General features: G+C 40.7%; 1 protein-coding gene across 1 annotated transcript in view; it reads right to left on the bottom strand.

Annotated features, from left to right (window-relative positions):
• The window catches only part of LOC140499297 (P2X purinoceptor 7-like), a 40,468-nt gene extending 17,609 nt beyond the window's left edge, over positions 1-22,859 (bottom strand). The window contains exons 1-8 of the mRNA XM_072600503.1: positions 22,604-22,859; positions 20,523-20,667; positions 18,551-18,619; positions 14,669-14,741; positions 13,031-13,172; positions 7,313-7,393; positions 6,992-7,121; positions 284-447 (exon numbers count right to left, since the gene is read on the bottom strand). Coding sequence (XP_072456604.1) covers positions 284-447; positions 6,992-7,121; positions 7,313-7,393; positions 13,031-13,172; positions 14,669-14,741; positions 18,551-18,619; positions 20,523-20,667; positions 22,604-22,773 — 974 coding nt within the window. The 5' untranslated portion in view covers positions 22,774-22,859. The remainder of the gene's footprint in view (positions 1-283; positions 448-6,991; positions 7,122-7,312; positions 7,394-13,030; positions 13,173-14,668; positions 14,742-18,550; positions 18,620-20,522; positions 20,668-22,603) is intronic.
• Positions 22,860-23,401: the final 542 nt, after the last annotated feature.

Here is a 23,401-nt window from a genome sequence, read left to right as displayed (position 1 = left end):
AGACCAGGGGCCTTCTGGGTACCCCTATTGGAGATGATTCATGCCTCCTAGACCAGCAGCTATGTATTTTGTTAATGTATTTCAATTCCTCCCCACCCCCACCCCCCCCCCCCCCCCATCTCCTTCCTACTCCCAAAAGATCAGGTTAGTTTGGAAAAAAAAAAAAGTTAGATAGATTCACAACCTTGGAACAGAGGCAATTCCTGCCTTAGAGGTCAAATCTCTTAAATGTTACTTGGAGGCATGAGCTGGCTCCTGGTTCATCATGCACTAGTTTTATTACCTGAAAGATCCTGATAAAACTGAAGCTAACCAACTATTCTCTGGATGCAAAGACTTCTCGGTCATCTTGTCGTCCAGGCGACGGAAACTGTATTTGGGGCTGCAGGAATGGAACCAGGCATCTAGGTTACAATCCCAGTTGATCTCAATGCCCACAATTCCACCCTGGAAAAGGGAAACAGAAGGATTGCACCACAATGAAAGCGAGTCCTCTGCTTTAGCCAAACCATGTACACTTTCTCAGCATCACCTGGGCACCTTTCTACACCTTTGCTCAGGCTTCACCTGGGAGGCCTTCTTCCCAATCAATCAACAAACAATTATTAAACACCTACTATATTCCAGCCTCTGGGCTAGGGGCTGGAGACACTAACACAAAGAATGAAACAAGCCTTGCCCTCAAGGACCTTACATTCCTTTGGGGAAGTGAACAAGCAACATCTATATTATAATACAGAATAAATCCATACAGCACAACTACAGAACCGGTACAAGGGGGATGGGGAGGGAGGGCATTAGCAGCTGGAGGGGAAAAGGTCAATGTGGATGTAGAAGGTGGTTCTTGAAGGAGGAAGGAATCTATCATTCATTAATAAGCATTTTTTAAGCAGGCCCTGAGCAAAGTGTTAAGAATATAAAGAAGCAGCAAAAATAGTCCTGCCTTCTAGGAGCTTATATCATAATGAATTTATATAAATAGGTGCATGCCAGCAACTTAAATAACAGCCTGATGGTGAACATTTATGTAACACTTTAAGGTTTGGAAAGTGATGCACATACATACATAGAGAGAGAGAGGGAAGGAGGGAAGAGAAAGGAGAGACAGAGAGAGGGAGGGAGGGAAGGAGAGAGACAGAGACAGAGACAGAGAGACAGAGAGAAGAGAAAGGAGAGAGGAAGAGAGAGAAGGGAGAGAGAGAGAAGAGAGGAAGAGAGAGAAGGGAGAAAGAGAGTGAGAAGAGAAAGGAGAGAGGAAGAGAGAGAGGGGAGAGAGAGAATCATTTGATCCAAAGTAGATGGAAAGTCATTTTCTTTTTTTTTTTTTAATTTTTTAATGTTTAACAATCACTGCCATACAATTGAGATTTTATCCCCCTCCACCTACCCCCCACTTCCCCCCTCCCTCCCCACGACTGCATACAATTCTATATAGATTCTACATATACTTTCCTATTGAGTATATTTTCACTATAGTCATGCTATGTAGTCAGACTAGAATAAATGAAAGAAATCATATAACAAATCAAAACATGATACACAAACACATACACATACACAAACATGATCTGCTACATTTTGTGAATGACTTCCATATTTCTTTCTCTGAGTGTGGAAGGCATTTTGCCTTGAGAACCACCATTGGGATTTTTTTTTTTTATAAGAAGTTCTTGCGTTATTACAAAATTCCAAGTCTACCAGAAAAAACTCTCGCACACTGTGGTCGTTGCTGTGCACAAAGTTCTCCTGGTTCTGCTCCTTTCACTCAGCATCAGGTCATATAAGTCCTTCCAGGCCTCTCTGAAGTCTTCTTGTTCATCATTTCTTATGGCACAATAGTACTCCATTACATTCATATACCATAATTTATTCAGCCATTCCCCAATTGATGGACATCCCCTTGACTTCCAGTTTTTGGCAACTACATAGAGTGCTGCTATAAATATTTTTGTACATGTGGGACCCTTTCCCATTTTTATGATCTCTTGGGGATATAGTCCTAGTAGCTGATATTGCACATTTTTGTAGCCCTTTGGGCATAGTTCCAAATTGCTCTCCAGAATGGTTGGATGCGCTCACAGCTCTACCAACAATGAATTAGTGTTCCAACTCTCCCACATCCTCTCCAACATTTATCGTTTTCTTGTTCTGTCATGTTTGCCAATCTTATAGGTGTGATGTGGAACCTCAGAGTTGTTTTGATTTGCATCTCTCTAATCAATAGTGATTTAGAGCATTTTTTCATATGATTATAGATAGCTTTAATTTCTTCCTCTGAAAATTGCCTGTTCATATCCTTTGACCATTTATCAATTGGGGAATGACTTGTATGATTATACATTTGAGTCAGTTCTCTATATATTCTAGAAATGAGGCCTTTATCCCTGAGCTTAGCTGTAAAAATTCTTTCCCAATTTACTACATCCCTCCGGATTTTGGTTGCATTGGGTTTGGTTGTGCAAAAACTTCTCAGTTTAATGTAATCAAAGTTATCCATTTTGCATTTCATAATGCTTTCTATCTCTCCTTTAGTAAAGAATTCTTCCCTTCTCCATAGATCTGATAAATACACTATTCCTTGCTTCTCCAGTTTATTCATGGTATCAATCTTTATACCTAAATCATGTACCCATTTGGACTTTATTCTTGTGTACGGTGTCAGGTATGGGTCTATGCCTAATTTCCGCCACACTGTTATCCAGTTTTCCCAGCAATATTTGTCAAACAATGAGTTCTTATCCCAGAAGCTGGGGTCCTTGGGTTTATCAAACAGAAGGTTGCTATATTCCTTGCCTACTGCATCTTGAGTGCCAAGTCTATTCCACTTGTCTACCTCTCTGTTTCTTAGCCAATACCAAGTGGTTTTGATAATTGCTGCTTTATAGTACAGTTTGAGGTCTGGTAGCACTAGGCCACCTTCCCAAGCATTTCTTTTCATTAGTCCCTTTGATATTCTGGACCTTTTGTTTTTCCAAATGAATTTTGATATTATTTTATCCAGCTCTAGAAAGTAATTGTCTGATAGTTTAATGGAAAGTCATTTTCGAAGGGAAGGCAAAGAGGGGTAGAGATGAGGAATATGTACATCCCAGGCATGGTGGACAGCCAGTGCAAAGGTATGACAACGGGTAATTGTGTGTGAAGAACAGAGAGAAGACCAGTTTGGCTGGATCTTAGAGTGCAAAAGGGGGAATGATGTTCAATAAGACTGAAAAGATATGATTGGGCCGCATTGTGAAGGGCTTTAAAAACCAGACAGAGAAGTTAATATTTTATCCTAACAGTCTGAATCCTATCCATCTTTCCCGACTCAGTTGAAATCTCTCTTCTTCAATGACATTCCTTGACAATCTTGACAATAATTCTTTCTCTTTCCTGGGGACTTCTCTAACACTTGTTATTGGCTCTGATCAGTTAGTATTATCATATACTGCCTAATATTGCTAGTTAAGTACACATGAATAAAATAATTTAAATAATAAGTATATATAACATTTTAAATATTTATATAATATAAATATAGATGAATCATGAATAAAAATAATTGCCCAACACTATACCAAGCTCTATCTGTATATTTTTATTTGTATATACAAAAATGAGATGGACTCTGCCCCTAAGGAGCTTACATTGTAATGGGGAGACAATACATGAAGTGTGGTGGCCAAGAAAGAGTGTTATTGTCTGGAAAGGCACAAAGATGGTAAGTGTGACCATAGAGTCATCCATTAATGTACTTTTTTCCAGAAGCAATGGAAGGGGAGAGGGTAATTTGACTATAATTCTGGAGCAAGAGATAGAAGGGGAAAAAGGTAAAGGACAGTGGGTATGAATGGGGGTAGCAAGGCAGAAAATGATCAGGGTAAACATGAGGAAGTATTGATCCACAGGGTGTGGAGCCAATTGACTTAGCTCTTCTTAGTCATTGTGGTTTGGTGGGATGAGTGTCATGGCAGAAACAGCAATGTATTGATTTGATTATGGTTCTAAGACTGGAAAATGGAGGCAGGGAGCATTGAAGGTCAGTGCTGGCAAGAAGATATATGCATAGCCTGCTTCCTCAATTAAATTGTAAGCTTCTTGAGGGAAGAGACTCTTTCTCATGGATGTTTGAACTCATCCTTCACCATGATCTCCAGCAGATTGCCCCCATCACCTCCAACTCCATCTCCAACTCTATCTCCATCTCCATCTCCATCTCCACCTCCATCTCCATCTCTACCTCCACCTCCACCTCCACCTCCCTCCCTCTCTCTCTCTCTCTCTCTCTCTCTCTCTCTCTCTCGCTCTCACTGTCTCCCATTCTGCCTCCATCTCCTCTCTCTCTGTCTCTCCCCTATGTTTTCCCTCCCCACCCTCAGTTTTTGTCTCTCTTCTCTCTCATATTGAATCTCTCTCCTTGTCTGCTGCACCCTTTTCTATTGTCTACAAATACACTCATGTCTCTCCCATCCTTAAAAATCCCACACTAGATACCATCATGCCTGTCAGTCATCATGCTGTATCTCATCTTTTTCCCAGCAAAATTCCTTGAAAAAGCCATCTCCGCTTCTTTCTTCTCACTCTCTTCTAACTCATCTGCAATCTGGCTTCTGACTTCTCTCAACTGAAACTGCTGTCTCTGGTCAATGATCTTTTAATCTCTTAATGATCGCTCAGTGATCTCTTAATCGCCAGATTCAACAATTTTTTCTCAGTCCTCATCCTTTTGACCTCTTTGAAATGTTCAACACTGGTGACCCCTTTCTCCTTTTGGACCCTCTCTCCTCTTTGTATTTTTGTGATACTACTTTCTATTGGTTCCCCTCCTACCTGTCTGATCATTCCTTATCAATTTTATTTCCTGGTTTTCATCCAGGCCACACCTTCTACTAACTCTGGATGCCGCCCAAAGCTCTATGCTAGTCTGTCTTCTCTGGTGACCCCATTTGCTGTCATGAATTTAGATGTCATCTCTGTAGATGATCCTCATATCTATTTCTCCAGTCCTAGTTTCTCTCCCCCATTAGAATGTAAGGTTTGCGAGGGCAGGGATCATTTTTGTTTTGCTTTTAATCCCCCAGCATTTTGCAGAGTGCCTGTCACATACTGAATACTTAATAAATGCTCATTGATGGATGATTCCCTGGCCTCTTAATTTGAAAGCTGAAGAAAGTAATGGAATCAGCCTCTACCATCAATAGAGGAAGGACCCAGAAAAGCAAAGTCCATAGCAGCCATCACAGGATTTCAGGGATCTCATTGGAAATATAATCTAATTCACAGCTGAAAAAAGATCCCTTCCACAATATATCCAACAAGTGGTTGTCCAGCCTTAATTTGAAGACTTCCACAGGGAAGAGGCCTTGACATTTAGAGGAGAACCACATGAAAGCATTATTAAACTCATCTGTTCAGCATTAATGGACAGCATTCCTATACAGAACCATCTTAAAAATGGAGAAAGATACTGGCCCTGTACTGGAGAATAATAGACTGGGAATCCTAAATCCTACTTTTTGAACACCCTAGTATGTGCATTAGTAGGACAAGATGGAGTTCAATCTTTTTTTTTCTTCAGAATTCAGTCTTAAAAGAAAAAAAATGGGGGAGAAACTGGTCTAGCTTTCTGCTTCAATCAATTAACAAACATTTATTCAGCACCTACTACGTGCTAGGCAGTAGGCAAACCATGATATAAATGAAACAGTTGATTCCCTTAAGCACCTCACATTCTGTTGGAAGGACACAACATCCATTCATTCAAAAACCATTTCTTGAGCACCTACTGTATACCAAACATTATGCTAGGCACTTGGGGTACAGGCAAAAAAAGGAAACAAATTGTGCTCTGACGTGTAGCTTCCAGGTGAGGTTATAGACTCCATTTGCTAGTGTCCTCACCACTGCCCTTCCCAGCCAGAAAAGAGTAGATCCCAGGTCCCAGATCACCCTGTCTCTACCTTCTTGGCCAGCTAGAATAGAACTTTTTCTCTAGTCTCCTCTTTTCACTCTCCCTCCATTAGTCTATTTAGGGGAAGGGGGAGGGAAGGTACTTACCTGGCTGATTATAACCAATATAAATGAAAGTTAGGCTCAGGATCTGATGGGCAGATAGAAACAAAGCCTCATGAACTGTCTTAGTCCTGCCCTTGGAAGTATATCTATGAAATATATGGGATAAATAGTTCTAAAACAGGCCTATAGGTGGTCTTCTTCACCACCAAGCCAGAATATAGATCCTCACTTTTTGTGAAATGCAAATACCTCCTCAGAATTGACCTTCCTTGAGCACCCTCAGAAACTTTTATAGTCATACAAAGGCAAAGCAATAGGGAACAAACTGTTTATCTAACCTGTCACACTTGAGCAAAAAAAAACAAAAAACAAACCTAAAATGAAAAATCATGCAAAAGTAAAGGATCTGTGTAAAAGAAATAAAAACCTCTAAGAAAAAAAAAAAGAATCTTTCCTTGTCTAAAATGGAATAGAGGGAAATAGAGAATATACCTTCAGCTGCTTAACCTCATGGCCAATGTGTGATATGTTCAGTACAACTTTCTGGGTGCCCCTGGTTACTGGTGCCTGATCTGCCTGCTTTCACTCAGTTTCTGCTCTTTCTCAATGCCCTCAAGCTTTGCATAGCTACCAGATCTCATATCTCTAGTCTCCAAAATCCTGCATAGCTGTGATCATTATCTCCATAGTCCTGGGAGACTTGTGGAAGGGGCTATGTAAGTATACAGAGAATGAATATATGTCGAATAAATTCAAAATCTCTATCTGGCAGTGATAAGGGGCTCATGGAATGCCCATACTTCTTACATTTATCCAGAAGGATTAGCAGAGGTCTTACCTCCTGGTCATGGTATCCTAGTAAGCTGGTTCTTTGTGAATATTCTCACCTTGTATGGTGGTTGCCACTGCCTATCCATTCTCCTTCAAACTCTGAACCAAATTCATATGAGGATGTCTGGGAAGATACTCTTCATAGTAACATGGCTCTACTTACATGGACGGCCACAGATGAAAAATTTGATCCTATTTCCTCTAAGATATCTCCTAGCCTGAAAATTGGGCAGTCTGGTTTGAAGGTCTTGTGAAACTTACAGGAAATGTTGATTCCTGGCTGGATATTTCTTCTGCAAAAGTGAAAAACAGGAGACAAAGTCATTTTTGTTGAAAAGTTGCACCCAACTGGTCTTTAGAGTGGAGCCAGGAATTGGGTACATTTATCTTGGTTGGTACCTAGGAAGCAAGTGAATGAATGAAGATCAATTCGTATAAAATGGTAGCTTTGGCCTGGGAAATGAGCGAATGAAAATCTACTTACGTGCTATAGTTGTGGCCTGGGAAGTGAATACTGTTCTTTATGAGGACAGTGAAGTTTTCAGCACTGGCCAGGAGTGCCGGCCTGAGAGAATAAAAAGCACAGGACATGTCGTGATAATCATTGTCCAGGACCAGCTATGGAAAAACTACGTCAATTTTTCCCAAAATATCAATGGGACCCTACTATGTGCAAAAATTCGAGCTAGCTCAGGGATGTGGAGGTGGGAATACATACTTTAAATAAGACACAGTCCCCGACTCTTAAAGACCTGGCACTTGGGTAACAAGGCAGATGGTTGTTGTTCAGCCTTGTCTGACTCTTCATGACCCCATTTGGGGTTTTTTGGCAAAGATACTGGATTGGTTTGCCATTTCCTTCTCCAGTTCATTTTATAGATGAATAACTGAGAGAAAAAGGGTTAAAGTGACTTGCCCAGGGTCACACAGCTAGGAAGGTGTCTGAGACTGGATTTGAACTCATGAAGATGAGTCTTCCTGATTCCAAGCCCAGTGCTTGGAATCCACTCTGATACCTGGCTTTCCTGGGAGGCAAGACACCTATAAAAGATATTCAGTCCAATTCCACAAATGTTTATTAGATTCCTATTGAAGGCACTTTTCAATACAAAGATAAAGGTAAAACTGAGAAGAGAGTTCCTACCCTCAAGGATCTTACTTAGATACTGGGGGATATAACAGGCAGATAAAAGTAAAGAAAAGACAGTCTGAGAAGGAGGTTGCACTTATTGTTGCATTCGTCCTTCATTTTCAAAGAAGACCATGACATCAGAGAAATGATGACATGACTTGCACTTGACTGTTTGGAGTGAGGCTATGGAAGGTCACCAGCCTCACTTTCTCCTCCTGAGTCATCAGTGACCAGTCAGTCCAGCAACCAGGTATTCATCAGGATGACTGGAGACAGCCCAGGAGGCAATAGGAGACCCTTGCTCTTTTAGGCTAAGGCCTTTTCAGGTACTCACTTAGAGGGAGGTAATGCCCATTGAGTGAATAGGCCTCTTTAAGAAGTAGTCAGGGAATGGACATGTTGTGCTCATCCTTTGATTGCACCTACAATGTAGGAAGTGATTCATGAGCTGATCTTTGAAAGAAGCTAGGGATTCTAAGAGGTGAAAGTGAGGAATGAGAGAATTTCTGGCATACGTGGGGGATTCAGCCTCTGCAAAGATATGGAGGGTGGAGATGAAATGCTGAGGGTCAGGGAGTACCTAATACGCCAGCAGCTGGCAGACCGGAGGCTCAGCGGTAATAGAAAAGAAAGAGATAACAGCAGCGGGGGCTAGGTGAGCCTGTACAGTCTGTACATGACTGGGTTATTGATCTGAGGGTCAAGATTTATATGCTCTTTTAAGCAAGCAAGCAAACAAGGTTATTCCCATGAGAATGTTTTTAGCTTACATCTTTTACTTCCTTATCTTAGTTCCTTCTACATAACAACCTCGGGGTGCACAATCAGGGTCAGGACGATCTCATTCTTGCTTATTAGGAGTGGGATGGTGAGTCAATTTCCTGAGAATGTCAGTCCTAGTACAAGTCTCAAGTAAAACCTGGACAGTACCTCACATTCCAGACTCCAACAGTACTGATGCTCTACACTAATAGGCTAGCTTGACTGGAAAGTAGTGTAACTTTTGGTTCAAAGGGCCAATTGTTGGGACTCTTTCCTCAATGGTGGAGATTGATTATTTGTTATCCAGAACCTGTGTGGGAGCAGGTAGAATCAGTGAGAGTGGAGAGAAGAGATCCACTCTTTTTTTGGCTTCTAGTCAATTCTAATTCCCTGAGTTTTTATTACATCCTGCACAATTACTTTGTATCTTTCCGCTCATGTCTTTTGTATTTCCTTCTCTTTATCACCAATCTGGATTTCAAAGGGCTGTTGCCTGAGGATGTCTTCATCCTCTCAATAGAGGGGTAAAGAACCAGGCAGGATGAAGCATATTGACTAACATGGCCAAGGTGCTGGTTGATTTTGCTTAAGAATTATTGTTAGTATTTTTTAGTCATGTCTGACTAAATGTGACCTCATTTCTTAAGACAGCCATCATGTCCCATCTACACCTTCCTTTCTACAGGCTGAACATCTCTACTTCCTTTCAATAACCCTCACATGAAATTTATCAGGTTATCAATGCCCAAAACTGAGCTCAATTTTCAAGATGTTTCTGGGGATGTAAGGGGTATCAGAGAGAAGGGTTGAAGCACCTGAGGCCTGTCAGAGCTAGTGGTTTCATCTTATTTAAATTGAGGTGATGCCTGGACTTTTGTGTGAACTGGACTTAAGTGAGGCCGAAATAAGAAGATAAAAACATACACCTTCTCTGAGCTATTCCCTCAACTTAGTGCTCAAAAATGTAAGCTGGGTCTCTAGGGTGTGACAACCACCTTGGGCTAACCCCAGTGGTATTCTGGAACTGACTCTTGAGACCCCATTATTATGAGGATTTATACCTCTGAAATCAGCAAATTTCACAAAGCAGGGATTGATGCATTATTTTATTGATTATCTAAACTTAAGAAAGTGATGTAGAATATGCTAATAATACAAATTACACTTGAAAATGTTTTTTATGTACATTTCCCCCCCAGAGAACCATTTGTTAAATATTTACCAGCATGTCCCTGGTAACCAGGGTAACCCTGTAGAACTGTACTCCTAACACTATGGTTCACGAGCCCCCATCAGTGTGTTTCTTTTTTACAACAAGAACTAACTTTTATATAGCACTTCAAGGTTTGCACAGCTCTTTACATATACACACCACATTAGATCCTATCAAAAGCATTTACCCAAATGGCATGGCAAGAACAATATTTAGTTATAAAACATTCTCTCCATAAACCTGGGGTGTATTTTTTTGAAAATATGGAGAACATCAAAGGGAAATGTGGGCACAAAATTAGAGTATATGGTAGTGAGGCACACATGTGACAAAAGTAATGCATAACTCCTGGCACTCTACAATCCAACGACATTGTCCTCCTTGCTGTTCCTTGAACAAGACAGTCCAATTCCAGGCATCTTCACTGACTGTGCCTCCCCCCGTGCCTGCAATACTCTTCTTCTTCATCTTTGCCTCCTGTCTTCCCTGACTCCCTCCAAGACTCAGTTAAAGCCTCACTTTCTACAAGAAACCTTTCCTGATCAGCCTTAATATGAGTACCTACCCTCTGGTGATAATCTCTAATTTATTCTGTCTATTGTTTGTACATAGTTGGCTTGATGTCATTACCCCCATTAGACTGTTAGCTGCTCAAGAACAAGGACTGTCTTCTGCTTTTCTCTGTATCTCTGGTGTTTAGCACAGTGCTTAGCACAGTGCTCCTGGCTTGGAACTGCCCATTAGCTGCCAAAATTCATCCAGAGCTTAAGCATTTAAAACAGCCAGAAGCAGGGCTAGTTTGTTTGCTCTTCTCTGAAGCTAGAGTGCTGGGCCTGGAGTCTGGAACACTCCTCTACCTGAGTTCCAATCTGGCCTCAGATATTTACTAGCTGATGACCCTGAGTGACCTGATGACACTTCACCTTATTTGCTTCAGTTTCTTCATCTGTACAAGAGCCAGAGAAGGAAATGGCAAACCATTCCGGTATCTTTGTCAAGAAAACCCTAGACATCTCTGGCAAAAGCCTAATTTCTCAACTTCATAAAGAACTGAGTCAAATTTACAAAAATACAAGTCATTTCCCAATTGACAAATGGTCAAAGGATAAGAACAGGGTATTTTTAGAAGAATCAAAAATATCTATAATCACATGAAAAAATGCTCTATCTCACTATTGATTAGCAAAATGCAAATTAAAACAACTCTGAAGGATCACCTCACAGTTATTAAATTGGCTAATATGACAGAAAAGGAAAATAATAAATATTGGAAGGTATGTGGGAAAATTGGGACACTAATGCACTGTTGGTGGAGTTGTGAACTGATCCAACCTTTTTGGAGAGCAATTTGGAACTATGCCCAAATGGCTAATAAGTGTGCATGTCCTTTGACCCAGTAATACCATTACTAGGTCTGTATAAGAAAGAATTTTTTTTCAAAAAGAAAAAAGAACATATTTTTACAAAAATACTTATAGTAGCTCTTTTTATGGTAGCCAAGAATTGGAAATTGAAGGGATGTCTGTCAATTGAGGCATGGCTGAATAAGATATGGTATATAATTGTAATGGAATATTTCTGTGCTATAAGAAATGACAAGCAATACGATTTCAGAAAAACCTGAAAAGACTTACATGAACTGATATAGAGTGAAGTGAGCAGATGCAGGAGGACATCGTACACAGTAACAGCAATTTTGCAAGATGATCAACTGTGAATGACTTAGCTATTCTCTGCAATACAATGATCCAAGACAATCCCAAAGGACCCATGATGATAAATGTTACCCTTCTCTAGAGAAAAAACTGATTGGGTCTGAATACAGACGGAAGCATACTATTTTAAATTTTCTTTCCTTCATTCATTTCTTTTTGTAGTTCAAGTTTTCTTTCATAAAGTGACTAATATGCAAGTATGTTTTACATGATCACACGTACTGATATCAGGTTGCTCACTATCACAGGGAGGGAAAAGGGGAGAGCAAGGAAGAAAGAATTTGGAACCCAAAATTCTAAAAAAAAATGTTAAAAATTGTTTTTGTATATAATTAGGGAAAAAATAAAATATTATTTTAAAAAATTAAATTAAATTTTTTAAAAAAGAAAAAGAAAATCCCCAAATAGGGTCATGAAGAGTCAGACACGACTAAAAAATGATTGAACAACAACTAGTCAAGTATTCTTCCTGAGCCAATCAGTTGGTTAATAAACATTTATTAATGGCTTACTAATGCCAGGCAATCTGTTATGCTAAGCACTAGTGATACAAAAACAGGCAAAAGACAGTCCCTGTCCTCAAGGAGCTCACAATCAAAAAGCTAGTTGCGCTTCATGAGGGGATCTGGCCATAGACCCATTTTACAGCTATGTTAACACCTCATTATCATCTTATAATTAGAGTCTGGGATTTCTTTGATGACATCAACTAAGGAGTGTATGTGTTGGGGATGGGGGGGTAGGGAACCTCATATTTTTTCTCACATGAAATTTCATATAAAATAAGTAGAAAGTGATTTAGGGGGAGGTACTAATGGCTTCCTGTGTATTTGCCTTGCTGAGTGTCTCAGACCTACTGCCTTAACTTGACCAGGTTCTGCAAAAATTTAAGCGATCCCTAAGTTCTACTGCCTTTGCTCAAAGAAGGATTCAGTTCATTAATGTGTGTGGCTAATGTGCAAATACGTTTTGCATGACTTAACATGTATAATTAACATGTATTCTATTTCTAGCCTCTTCAATGGGTGGGCAGGAAGTGGAGGGAGAGAGAGAGAATTTGGAACTGAAAATAAAAGTTAAAACATTTTTTAAAAAAAAGCATAAAAAATTCCTTCATATATGCATTCTTTTTTTTTTTTTTAACAGATTGAAATAATGCCTTCTGCATGCTCTATACCGGGGGGGGGGGGGGGGGGGGGGGGGCGCGGAACCTGAAGCCTTGAGGCTACATGTGGCCCTCTCGGTCCTCAAGTATGGCCCTTTTCAGTCAAAGGACTGTACTTGAGGACCTGGAAGGTCACATGTGGCCTCAAGACTGCAGGTTCCCCACCCCTGTATCTATACTAAGATAGAATTGAGCCCATTTAGCTTCTTACTTACCGAGGAGTCTTTCTTTTTGGCTCTACAGGACACCAGGTGGAGACTTCGCAGGTCTTTTGGTGCTTACAGACATCGGGGAGGTCATGGGTATTTGGGTGGTCACTGGTCAAGTTATATTGTATACAGTTTCCTGTTTGAACCCCTATAGAAATGATAACATAGTAAAGTCATTGCTGGAAAGAGTGGAGTGGTGTGGTGGTAAGGGAGCTTGACTTGAAAGCGGAAAAGACCCGCATTAAAAATCCAACTCTGAAGCTTATTAGGTTTGTGGATCTAACCTCTCTCAGCCTCAACTTCTTCATCATTAAAATGTGGTGACTGAGACTTACAGCACCCAACTTACAGGATCAATAGAGATACTCTATCAATCAACAAGCATTTATTAAATGCTTACTGTGTGCTAAGCTTTGGCCAGAGAGTCAGTTGAACACTTATTTAGTGCTGGACGCTCTGTTAAGTGTAGGAATCTCTCCTCTTTGAATTTTGTACTCGATACTCACCATGATGGCTGCTTTGGGCAAGAGTTCAACTGCCTGATGTAGGTCTCTCTTGATGTTAATAGAGAGACATTAAAAAAGGTTAATATAATAATTATTATATATTTTAAGATATTTTCAATTTCAATTCCATTCAATAGACATTTATTAAGCACCTGAAACTCTCAAGGTCTCTCTCAAGAACTTTGGATTTGATTGTGCGACATGGGAGACATTGGCACAGAACTGCTCAGCGTGGCGTGCCCACATCAGGAAGGGTGCTGTGTTCTATGAGCAAAGCAGAATTGAGACAGCACAAAGTAAAGGCAGGATGTGCAGATTTGAAGTATCCATCCCAAATGTTCACGTGGGCTATCCGTGCTTAATCTGTGGTAGAGCATTCTGAGCTCGCATTGGTCTGATCAGCCACAGTCAGAAACACTGAAACTTGAGTTCATCTTGGTGATGTCATTTTGGTCCTCTTCTGGAAGGAAGGACAACAACTAACCAACCAACCCACCATTAAGCACCTACTCTGTACCCAGTTCCAGGCTAGGATCTGGAGAAACGAAAGCAAAAAGGAAACAGTTTCTGCCCTCCTGGAGCTCACCTTCTACTGGAGGAATAGAACATTCCTTCAGTCATGTTTTGAGTTCCTGCTAAATGTCATACATTGGTCTAGGTGTTCAGGATACAAAGATCAAAAGGAAACTGTTTCTGCTCTCAAGGAGCTGTCATTCTCTTTTAGATATTGTGTTCTGCTGGCATAGCCTTTGGGAACCCAGGATCTCCTACAGGTGGCATTAGAGAAGGATTTGAATTTATGGGGATCTAGGTGACTCATTGGATAGAACTCTGAGTCTGGAGTCAGGAAGACCTGAGTTCACATCCAGTCTTAGACACTTACTAGCTGGGTGATCCTGGGCAAGTCACTTCACCCTGCTTGCCTCAGTTTCCTCATCTGTAAAATGAACTGGAAAAGAAAACAGCAAACCACTCCAGCACCTTTGTCAGGAAAACCCCAAATGGGGATATACAACTGAAATGGCTGAACAAGGAGCAGACTGAGGACTCTGGTTCCTGACAGAGGCTTAAGTGGCAGTCACTGAAATGCCTAAAATGAGAGTTCCTCGGGTTCTTAGGAACAGGAAATAAAATGTACCTTTGCTCAGGGGAACAATCTTCCCCTTTTCGCATTCCAGATCAGAAGAGCAGCAGGTTGTGTTGGAGGGAAACTGAGGGGGAAACGAGAAGATAAGAGGACATAAGTAAAAGTTTATTCTACAATAGAGAGGAAAGCATGGGATTTAGAGTCACATCTACTGGGTCCAAGTCCCAAGTTTTCAAATCCCACTAGCTCTGTGACAAGCTTCAGTTCTTTATTACCAGGAAAATGGAAATATCAGTATTTGTCTTATCAAAATCACAAGGTTGTTATGTGAAAAAATATTTCACAAACTTGAAAGGGCTATAGAAACAGCTACTTTTTAAAGATACACCTCTTATGCCTAGACCATCTTCTCACATTCCTCCCTCCCCACTAGAACCAAAGATTGTGCCACGGAGGAATTGCATGGATCCATTGTATTTAGGTTGTCTTCAGTCATCCTTCACTCCGCAGCCCAGGCATACCTTGCTGCCAAGGATGTACCCTCCTGCAGGCCCAATTTCCAATTCTGGACCCATGAACAAATCAAGTCTGCCATTGCCACTATAGTGGGCATGCCCATTTACTCTTTAGTTGCTCCACTCACCATCATTGTAACTTCTAAAACCAATACACCCCTCCCAAGCCACTACTTGCCTATTATAATGCCAATTATAATATCATGGTTGATACTATGAGTAAACATGCATATCTCCATGGTTGGTTCTCAAAACATAACAAACTCTCCTCTTCCAAGACAAAACCAAAATATTTATTTGGAGCATTGCTATTAGGATACCAGAGGGCAAGATTTAGTAAGGTACTCATCACCAACCCAGGGAGAGATGACACTCAAAACACTCTTTCAGCTAGGCCTCCCCACAAGCAAGTTCTTTCCTTTGCCATTTCCCTCCCTGCCTGCTTCTCTCTCTGCTCACATCTTTCCTTCCAACCAATATAATACATACCATTTTCAATCAAACACTCAGCACTTGATTGACTGAGAGCCTAGAAACTTGGAAATAAGCACTTAATTGGGAAGGTGTGGGAATCCCTGTGGCCCAGAACCTAATTGGATCTGCACCATGGCTCCATGTGAGGCTTTTTAATGGGCAAGGAAGATCTTATATCCCATTAACATTACACTTATGTGTGTCATCTCCCTGTAGTAGAAGGTAACCACTTGCATCCCTAGTGCTTAACACAGTGCTCAGCCCATAAGTGTTTTTCCTTCCATTCACTCACCCATTCTTTCACTTTTAAAAAGTTGAGATGACTTCATTCAGTGATACCTGGAGGGAGCCTGAGAGATGATGAATAAGTGGACTAGTTTATGGGATATACGGAGACGGGAGAGCAGCAAATGATACAATCAGAAGGATTTAGGACTGGTTCAAGGATAAAGAGTAATCCTTAATGGTTCAGTGTCAGTTTCCAAGGAGGTCTCCAGTGGAGTGCCCCAGGGATCTGTGCTTAGTTTTATGTTACTTAGCATTTTTATCAATGACTTGTTTTGTGTATTAGTCCTGTCTGACTCTTTTGGAGCCCATTTGGGGTTTTCTTGGCAAAGATACTGGAGTGATTCGCCATTTCCTGCTCCTGCTCATTTTACAAATGAGGAAACTGAGGCAAGCAGGGTTAAGTGACTTGCCCAGGGTCACACAGTTGACTGGATTTGAACTCAGGACCTCCTGACTCCAGGGTTGGCACTTTATCCACTGTGCCACCGTGCTGCCCAATCAATTACCTAGATAAAGGAATAGATGGTTGACATCAAGCTAGGAGGGTAAGCTAATACAGTGGATAACAGAATCAGGGCCAGAACACTGAGCTAAATTTGTGGGATGTAACTGGAATAGTCCTCAAAGACAAATCTATCTCCCTGACCACTTATATTAACCAAAAGGGAAAAGAATATTGAGTTGTATTTGCAAACAAAAGAAATCAGAGGTTAGCAAATTAATACACTAATACTATGCATAAGGAATTATCTGAGTTAAGAAGAAATTAATGATTCCAACTAAAATAATGACTGAATTAATAAGTGAGTTGTTTGTGAAAATTCTAGTTAAGACTGATGAGCCACAAAAAATCTAATTAAAAGAAGCGTGAGGAAAACCAAATGACCAAAATCTAAATTGAAGAGATAGTATAACTAAAGCAAATCTTAAAGGGCTATATAAATGTTAAATATTGTTATTATTATTACTATGGATAGAAAACCAGCTTCAAAGTCAGAGCCTACAGTAAAATTCTGCCTCTGCCTCCGTGACCCTGGGCAAGTCACTTCACTCTTCAAGGCTGTGGACAACTCTAAAATTACAAGTTGCAGAAAAGGAGTTCCCTGTACTAATGAAATCATGATCAAGTCCTTATCTCTTGTTGTTCATTCATCTTCAATGGTATCCTACTCTTTGTGACTCCATTTGAGTTTATGGAACTCTTGGCAAAAACAGTGGAGTGATTTGCCTTTTCCTTCTCCAGTTCATTTTACAGATGAAGAAACTGAGGCAACCAGAGTCAAATGACCTGTCCAGAGTCACATGACTGGTAAATGTCTGAGGTCAGATTTTAAGTCAGGTCTTTCTAACTCCAGACCTGGCACTCAATCTACTGTGCCATCTAGACCTAAGTTCAAATCTACCCTCAAATACTTCCTGGCTATGTGACCTTGGAAAAGTCACACATCTTACACATCTGTAAAAGGGAGATAATGAGAGCCTCACACTCCCAGGCTCAAATGTGAGGATTAGATGAGATAATATTTGCATTTACAATCCTGAGAACCTGCTGTATGACCCTGCCTGGAGTTCTGCTATTGATTCATCAAATTAATCTCTTAAAACCCAAAAGAACCCTGTTCTCCACTCATCTATACATAGGGCACTTGGAGGCCTTACACTAGATTATAAATGTCAGCGACTGCTATGGTCATCCCCTCCTCTGGAAAGGACAGAAAGCAGGGCTGAATTAATAAGTGAGTTGTTTGTGAAAATTCTAGTTAAGACTGATGAGCCACAAAAAATCTAATTAAAAGAAGCGTGAGGAAAACCAAATGACCAAAATCTAAATTGAAGAGATAGTATAACTAAAGCAAATCTTAAAGGGCTGGTCTGGCCTCAAGGGAGAAAAAGGAATTTTCACAAACAACTCACTTATTAATTCAGCCCTGCTTTCTGTCCTTTCCAGAGGAGGGGATGACCATAGCCCACTCATTGCCAGGTTCAGAACATGAATTGAGCTGACCTCTTGGGAAGCACTGCATTGCAGGTGCCTGGAACAGAAACTCAGTTTACCTCTGGAATGTAGGAATCTTCAGAGGCCCCCATAGTCATTCCTAATTCAGGTGAGCCTGAGTATCTGCAGTAAAGCAGCTCAGAGAGAGAGAGAGAGCAGGCCTCAGAGCAGACCTGGGTTAGAGTCTCATCTCTAACATGGAACTGGTTGTGTGACCTTGGGCAAGTCACTCAAACTCTCAATGCCATAGGCTACTCTGAGACTAAAGGTTTCTGGGATGGTACCTACCTGCCTTGCTAAAAGGAATTTAGTCACCAGGGAATTCCCTATATTTGGGAAATCACAAGGTAGCCCTTATTCTACTCCAATAAACACTTATTAAGCCCCTATCACATGCTAAGTGTTGGGAGGTACCATCAATAAAAAGAAAGACAGTTCTTGCCTTTCTTGAGTATCTGGCACGTTCATACCCATTTCCTGAGTATTTTCTCACCTCCTCCCTCAAAAAGATTTCAGAACCTGCACATTCACACACCTACCCTCTCCAGAGACCATGGAGGATGGTGTCTCTCTTGGTTCCAGATTGTACCCTCCCCGCCTCTACCAGACCTGCCTGTGCACATTTCTTCATCCCCTACCCCCACTTACCACCCCCCTTACCTCAGGACAAGTCCCCTGACTCTGGCCTTCTGTGGTTAGGAAGTTAGTGATCACAAAGAATGAATTTCCCTGAGGAGAAAAAGGACACAGAAATTTCAAATGAGTGAAATATGCCAACATTCTAGGCTTTTATTGCTCTTAGTCATAATAATAATGGAAATGTTATTCTCATCAGTGAATATAAAAAGACATTTATTAAGTACTTACTATGTGCCAGATACTATGCTAAAGTGACAGGGATACAAATAGCATGTCCTATGTGGGAATACACCACATAGGTGGGACAGGTAGTGAGAAGAAAGGCATTTCGATGAGAGAAATCCCAGGGGACTCTTAGTTAGTGGAATAGTAGAGCAATAGATGAGAATGCATTAGGCTGGAGCGCTTCTGAGGCGAGCTATTGGCCTCTTCATTAAGCAAAAGTCTGGAAAAATCTAGTGACAAACAAGCCTGGAATATAGAGAGGCTAAGCTGTGTGGAGAATAACAGTCCCCAAAGTAGGAGCTGGGGCCACTAGAGGGCTACGGTATGATGCTAAGGGTAAGATCCAACCCATAAGAAGGTTGGGAGATGGCTGGAATCCCATCTTACCCAAATAACCAGCCATAGGACTGTCTAACCCTAAATTCTAACCCTAACTCTAGTTAAAATCAGGGAAGGGTCACAGTACTCCCTGTGTTGACCCAGGGGTTCTCAAGAATAGATAAATTTGGAAGAGAGTTTAGACTTTACCTAGCTCCCCATCATTTTAGGGATAAAGAAACGGAGGCAGACAGAGATTAAATGACGTGCCCAGGCTCACACAGCTAGTTAAGTGTCTGAGACAGGATTCATACTAAGCTCTTCCTGAGCCCAGGCCCAATGCTCTGTCCACTATATCAAGATGCTTCTATACCACTGAATTGTAAAACTCCCTGAGGGCAGGGATAGGATTTCCCTTAACTCAACTCCTAGTACTGATATGTAGCAGGTATGAGGTAAATGTTGGTAGAAGGAATGAATGAGGCCACTCAGGATTTTTCAAAGGCCACGTTCTTTTCTTTTCAAGCTAAATGTACTTTCTTTTCCACTATGGATGTCTTTCTGAAAAGTGTGTAAATCACCGTGGCTCTTTGGTCATTCGTTCTTAGGGTTGACGATCTTACATTTATTCTTTCTTGTTCTGTGAGTTGGGTTTTTCAGGTAGACAGTTTCCATGACGGGAGGCTCACCTGTATTAATTTCTTTTTTTAGGGTCTCCATACTCTGACTTCTAAGTGGAGATGGGTGAACTACTGATACTATCAAAAAGTCTTTAAACTGCATAGACTCTAACCTGGTGATAACCATTACTAGACCTATACCCCAAAGAAATCAAAGAAAGAGGAAAGAGACCCATATGAACAAAAACATTGATAGCATCTTTTTTGTGGAGGCAGAGAACTGGAGACTGATGGGGTGCCTATCAAGGGAGGAATGATTGAACCAATTATGGTACACGAATGAGACAGAATGTTATTGTACTGTAAGAAAGGATGAAAGCAACAGTTTCAGAGAAACCTAGGGAAAATCTATATGAACTGATGCAGAAGGAAGTGAGCAGAATGAGAACAGTTTATAACAATAAGAAACAATGTTACAAGTTTGAAAGATTTATGAACTCTGATCAGCACAACGACCCCACAGGATTACGGAGGACCAATGACGAGAAGTGCTCATTTCTTCCTGACAGAGATGTAATAGGCTCAGGGTACAGAATGAAACATACATTTTTAAAGACGGCCAGTGGGGGAATTTATTTTGAACAACTATATATCTTGGATGTAAAGCTTGTGTTTTTCTTTTTTTAAGGGGAAGGTGAGTGAGAGGAAGAGAAAATAAACACTTGTTAATTTTAAAAAAATAAATTATTTTCTAAAAAAACCTCCTAATGATAAGAAAGTTAATACCCAAGGGGCCTGATTCTTGTGTATGGGAATTCAGGGATTCTCACCTGCAAGGGAAAGGTGCAGTCTGCTGGGTCCAACACTCTGGTCTTATTTCCTTCCGTCACCTCTGCTATGCCTTTAATTTTGGTGTGCACGGAGCTGATAAGGGGTTCCTTACGCTGGTATAGTTTCTCACTCCATAAGCCAAAGCTAAATGTGACAAGAAGAAAAGACAAATAAGACATTTTGTTGAGGTTTCTAAGACTGTGAACCTGCCCCTTCTTAGCCTTAAAGAGATTCCTAGACTAAAGAAATTTCTAGGCTAATTTGCCCTCATTCAACAAATATTTGTCCAGAATGCACTCCCTTCTCATCATTCCCACCTCTTGGAATCCAAGCTTCTTTTAGTGTTCACCTCAGTTATGGCCTCTCTCCTGTGTATCTTTCCCAACACTTCCACTTTGTAGTTACTAATCTGTGTACATATTATACCAGGAGGCAACTAGGTGGTGTAGTGGATAGGATACCAGTGCAGGAATCAGGAGGACCTGAGTTCAAATCTCACCTCAGACACTTGACACTCACTAGCTGTGTGACCTTGGGCAAGTCACCTAACCCAATTGCCTCATCCTGGGTCATCTCCAGTCATCCTGATGAATATCTAGTCACTGGATTCAGATGGCTCTGGAGGAGAAGTGAGGCTGGTGACCTCCACAGCCCTCCCTCACTCAAAACAAGGTCAAGTGCAAGTCATGTCATTATTTCTCTGATGGCATGGTCTTCTTCAGCAATGAAGGATGAACACACAAGCATGTTATATCTCCCAATAGCATGTAAGCTCCTTGAGGGTAGGGACTGCTTTATTATCTATCACTCTCTTTCACACACTCCAAACTAACCTTCTTGCTGTACTTCATACAGAATACTCAATCTCCTACCTCCAGGCCTTTGTACTATCTTTCCCCTGTGTTTGGGATACACTCCCTCCTCACATCTACCTCTTAGAACCACTAATTTCCTTTAAATCTTAGCTCACCTTCTACATGAAGTCTTTCTTGATCTTTCCCAGCTCTTAGTGCCTCCTTCCCGCCTTACCTTAAATAAATTTCACATGGGCTCTAAAAATAACTAGCTTTTATATAAGATTTACAAAGTACTTTACAAATGTTATCTCATTGATCCTCACAACAATCCTGAGAGACAGATACTATTCATAACCCCCATTTCCCAGATGAGGAAACCTAAGCTGAAAGATGTGAAGTGATTTGCCCAGGGTTACACTGAGGCTAGACTGGAATTCAGATCTTCCAAAGTCCAACTTCAGCACTCTATCTGCTACACCACCTAACTGCCTCTCGTCACTGTGTTACTACTTTAGTAAAAATGCCAATAGGATATCGTTTTATATTTTATATATTTATAATACATGTATACATTTATTCGCAATAGATTTAGTGTTATAAATATATAAATTACATACCAATATTTATATATAAATAATATATAATAGATGTAAATAGATGTAAATATTTATATAAGCATACATAAATATATAAAGATACATATTTTTACATCAATATTATATTAAATATACATTTTATATTTATAATATAGTTATATATTTTATTATATTATTTTATAGCCAAGAAAATAGAGGGTCAGTTAAGTTAGATGTTGCCATCTGACTTACATTTCATTCATCTGATTATTCAACAATTATTTATTGAACTTTGCTCCCAGTACATGTGGAGGAAAAGAGATACAAAGTCAGCGAGCGAGAGTTTATCAGCTACCCACCGTGGGCCAGACTTGAGTGTGATTGCCACAGTGGACTATTCCATTCCAGTGAGGCTCTAAGGAGAGGGATGGGGTTGTGGTATGAAGTAGCTAAGGAGTCTCATTAAGCTGATGAGATGTGAGCTGAGCTTTGGGTGATGGGTAGGATTTGGATAACAGAAGGGGAAGGTGTTAAAGGAAGGGGGAACTGGGTAAAAAAAAAAGTCAGGAGTGTTGGTGGAGGGAGATAAGATGGTGAGGATGGAGGCAGTTGGAGCAGAGGACCCTATTCAAAAGAGCAGGAAAAGATAAAGATGAAGAGGCAGTTTGGGAATTACAAAGAAGCTGAAGCTTATGGTCTCAGACTTACCAAATGTAGATGATGATGAGCACACAAATAACCCACTTGAGAGTCCCGTACCAGACGTTCTGAATTTCAACAACTTTCTCAGTCTTAATACTGAACAAAGAACTCGAATAGCACCAGTCCTTCTGGCACCGCATTGCTGCCACAGCAGGGGGATCCTTGAGCACCGGCATGGCATCAGTGGGAATGGGAGATGGTCCTCAGCACGGCTGGCTTGTCCTGTGCTATCTTGGCTTACTGAGCATGGCAAGTGAAAAACAGTGAACAAATACTTTTCTCTTGTCTTTGATGATTTTGAAGAGAACTTTCAGTTTTGCTTAAGCAGGAACACAGCCGTGACAAGACTGGAGATAAGTATTTTCTGATAGCTTGGCCTCACTTAGGCACACTTTGTGCACTAAGGAAAATCATTTATTTTGGAGGTAACCTGGCTGCATTAAGCTTCCAGCTGTACCTGTATTATTATGAATAAATGAATGGAAGGATGAAAAAAACATTCATTAAGTACTTAATACGTACTGAACCTGTGCAAAGTGCTGGAGATACAATATAAATACAAGCAACCAAGATGGTCCCTGCTCTCACAGATCTTACATTCTAAAGAGGGAAGACAACAGCCAAAGGGGAGCTGGAAAGGTCTTTGGGTACAATCAAGGCAGCATGGGTTGGAAATATCCAGAAAATGACCTGTTGATGGCCTGGTTCTGAGCAAGTTAAGGTATGAGCTCACCTATTAGAACCCAGGTCCCCAGTGAAATGTAAGAATCCCAGGAGGAAGGGGATGGAGATAATGTATGAAAG

This window comes from Notamacropus eugenii, chromosome 4 (genome assembly GCF_028372415.1).
Source record: "Notamacropus eugenii isolate mMacEug1 chromosome 4, mMacEug1.pri_v2, whole genome shotgun sequence".
NCBI classification, from domain to species: domain Eukaryota; kingdom Metazoa; phylum Chordata; class Mammalia; order Diprotodontia; family Macropodidae; genus Notamacropus; species Notamacropus eugenii.
This window is presented reverse-complemented; position numbering and strand designations above follow the sequence as displayed.